Genomic DNA, 3402 nt, shown 5'->3' on the forward strand with positions numbered 1-3402 from the left:
GCCGCATCAAGCTGGGGCTCAAGAGCCTTGTTGGTAAGGGCACCCTAGTACAGACCAAGGGCACCGGTGCCTCCGGGTCGTTCAAGCTGAACAAAAAGCCGGGTGAGACGAAGGAGAAGGCAACCAAGAAAAAGCCAGCAGCCAAGCCTAAGAAGCCGGCAGCTAAGAAGCCTGCCAGTGCTGCCAAGAAGCCCAAGAAAGCGGCCGTGAAGAAGAGCCCTAAGAAAGCCAAGAAGCCGGCAGCTACTCCAGCCAAGAAAGCAGCAAAGAGCCCTAAAAAAGCTGCTAAGGCAGGCCGTCCCAAGAAAGCTGCGAAGAGCCCGGCCAAGGCAAAGGCGGTGAAGCCCACAGCAGCCAAGCCCAAGGCAGCCAAGCCCAAAGCAGCCAGGCAAAGAAGGCGGCTCCCAAAAAGAAGTAAAACTACTTGAGAATAAACGAGTCTATTAATTTAGATAAACCCAAAGGCTCTTTTAAGAGCCACCCACTTAGTCTCGAAAGAGCTGAAACACTGGTATTCGCAGTAGCAAAAGAACTTGCAGGAATTTATCCTGAAATAAGGAAGTTTTATGTTTAAGAACTTAAACGTTTGGTGCAGCCTCCATGGGCGACCCGGGCTTCCTTAGACAGGAAGTGTTTCCTTGCGTGCAATTCGGGAGCCCTGCGTATCGGCGGCGATTGCTCCGCCCCTTCAATTGACCGGCACCAAAACCGCCGAGAGCAGCGGCCCAGGGAGCGCCCCTGGGCTGCGGCACCTGCGGGTGTTTAAAAGTCCCGCGCTGGGCCGGGATTGGCCCCTTCCGCCCGCGCCTCCGTCCCGCCCTGTAGGCGGTGACACTCCCGCTTCCGAGGCTGCTTCCGGTGCCTGCCCCCGCTTGGTTACGTACGGCACCGCATCCCCCCTTCCCCCTTCTCACGGCTCTGTGGCTGGGTATGGCTTGGGGCGGGGGGAAGGAAACGTGCAAACCGTGCCCCGCACACCCTCTGAGGCCGAACTGGCGCGGTGGGGCAGGAAAAGTTGTGGGTGGCTTCAGTACTCCCAACCCCTGCCTACGTTGCACAGCACCGGCTGCCGTCAGCCTCACATCCGTAGCTTTTTTTTTCTCTTTACCAACTCCTCTGCAAGTTCGGGCATTGGTGTTTGAAACTTGAAAACCCTTGGTGAAGAGAAATCTTTCACTGTTACCTATTTCGAGATCACTGAAAAAAGCGAGTGTGTCTGTGTTAGGGGAGGGGGACACACTGGAACGTAAAACAAGCTATAAACAGAACTGGAAGACTTATTTCAGAAGCTGCTTTCAAAATATTTATTAGTCACTGAAAGAAGCAAAGTAAGATTTTTTTATTTTGCAGGTATAGTGCACAGAAAGCGAATTTTTAACAGATTTTTGCCACCGGACCCTATCAAATAAGAAAACTCAAAACCCTTAGGAAGACGATCTTACCTTCCCCCAGCCGGACTTCCGAGTTCTGAAAACAGAGAGCTAGCAAAACACTGCAATACAGTGGCTGCTGCTTTTGAGCCACAACAAAGTCCGAAGCCACGTACTCATTTTTAAGTTTTAAATAACCACACAAAACCCCATATGCGAACCGCAGGCTGTTAACAGAGATCCCTCTACGCTTTAGAAGCAACTTTTCAGCTAACCAAAGCAGCAAATAATAAACTTCCCATGCAAATGAACAAGCTCTCTACATACCTTCCAAGAGAAACACAGCAATTTAGCCCTTTCACTTGAAAACATTGGTGGCTCTTAAAAGAGCCTTTGGGTTAAAACTGGCGATCCGAGACGCTCTACTTGGAGCTGGTGTACTTGGTGACGGCCTTGGTGCCCTCGGAGACGGCGTGCTTTGCCAGCTCACCCGGCAGCAGCAGCCGCACGGCCGTCTGGATCTCCCGCGAGGTGATGGTGGAGCGCTTGTTGTAGTGCGCCAGGCGCGAGGCCTCGCCGGCGATGCGCTCGAAGATGTCGTTGACGAAGGAGTTCATGATGCCCATGGCCTTGGACGAGATGCCCGTGTCGGGGTGCACCTGCTTCAGCACCTTGTACACGTAGATGGAGTAGCTCTCCTTGCGGCTTTTCTTGCGCTTCTTGTCGCCCTTCTTCTGGGTCTTGGTCACCGCTTTCTTGGAGCCCTTCTTGGGCGCGGGGGCGGACTTGGCAGGCTCAGGCATGGCGGAGATATCCCGGCTTGCTGTGCAGTACCGGAATGCCCGATAGTACGATTGCTGCCTTATTTATAGAGCCCTTATGCAAATATCCGGCCTCAGCTATCATCGCTTCTACTGGATAACGGAGCCAGTGACGTTGCCACTTGTACGAGCACCTTAGTAATTGGTACTTTTCAAATCCCACGCCATTATTGGTTAATAATTCGAAGCCTATTAGCCAATCAGAAGCAGCTTTTTCAGTCGCACAGTTCCGTGCCGAAGCTCGGCCTCTGCTGCTTGGCCTCGCCCCGCCCCCGGGGTCACCCCTCAGCTTCTGGGCTCAGCGGCGCCTTGCAGTTGCCTCCTCCGGTGGATTTGTACGTATAAAGTGTCATTATTGGCAATTTCTCGAGGAAAAATAACAGAGAAGTTAAAAATTGCAAGCGGTTTTACTACTCTTTATTTTTTTTTCTTCAAGAACAAGTATACCTGTATACTTCATGTAACAGCCTGCATTTGTAACAGCCATGAGTTAAAAGTGAAAAAATGCAACCAGAAAAGACATATAGAGGCTCTGGAATATTAAGCATAGCTAATTGTTTTTGAAATTAATTCCTCTGGCTCACAGAACATGGCTTGTTTTTCAGGACTTTAAAATAGATGACTTCTGATTGAATTTGTAAATTGAAAGAATGTGGCCTTCTTTTAGGACATAATAAATATTGAATGAATTTGTTTACACCAAAAGGCAAGATATTCCTCGAAATAAAAATGAATTGTGCATTGAAAATAAAATTTTGAATTTACTGTGATTCAGAAATTCTGGCTGCTTTCTTGTTAAGTTGACTTAATTGTTTGAGGAAAAAAAGCTATTTTTTAAACACTCTAACATGATTTCATGGTACTAAGAATTCTGATATGGTTTTGTTCTTCTTTTGGGGTTTTTTTCTTTAATATATGATAAAGTGTTCTTTAGTATTACCCTGTATGCTTAGAAAAGAGGTAATTTTTTTAATACTCTTTGGCCACATTACAAATTACAGTTATAAATTCATTCATTGAGAGCACTGTGTTCCACTTTTAAAGGGATCAAGACAACTTGTGATGGAACGAAGCTGGAACTGCATAAGTTGGTATCATTACCCAGTGCTACAAAGATGTTATTTCCTTTTCGACACTGTAAGAGCCATTCAAGTCTAGAATTTCTTGGTATCAGAGGACATGGATGGTGTAAGTCTATACAAGAAACACAT

General features: G+C 47.8%; 2 protein-coding genes across 2 annotated transcripts; one reads left to right on the forward strand and one right to left on the reverse strand.

Annotated features, from left to right (window-relative positions):
• Nucleotides 1-5: 5 nt before the first annotated feature.
• On the forward strand, nt 6-428 carry LOC104538474 (histone H1; the record flags this gene model as incomplete). The annotated part of the gene is made up of 1 exon (XM_010181687.1): nt 6-428. A coding segment is annotated over one exon (423 nt), but the record flags the coding sequence as incomplete, so codon positions are not given.
• Nucleotides 429-1656: 1228 nt separating this feature from the next.
• On the reverse strand, nt 1657-2173 carry LOC104535401 (histone H2B 1/2/3/4/6). Its single transcript, XM_010181686.1, has one exon. It carries the CDS (start codon nt 2171-2173, stop codon nt 1793-1795), a length of 381 nt encoding a protein of 126 aa, XP_010179988.1. The 3' UTR covers nt 1657-1792.
• Nucleotides 2174-3402: the final 1229 nt, after the last annotated feature.

This window comes from Mesitornis unicolor, unplaced genomic scaffold (genome assembly GCF_000695765.1).
Source record: "Mesitornis unicolor isolate BGI_N332 unplaced genomic scaffold, ASM69576v1 scaffold46783, whole genome shotgun sequence".
NCBI classification, from domain to species: domain Eukaryota; kingdom Metazoa; phylum Chordata; class Aves; order Mesitornithiformes; family Mesitornithidae; genus Mesitornis; species Mesitornis unicolor.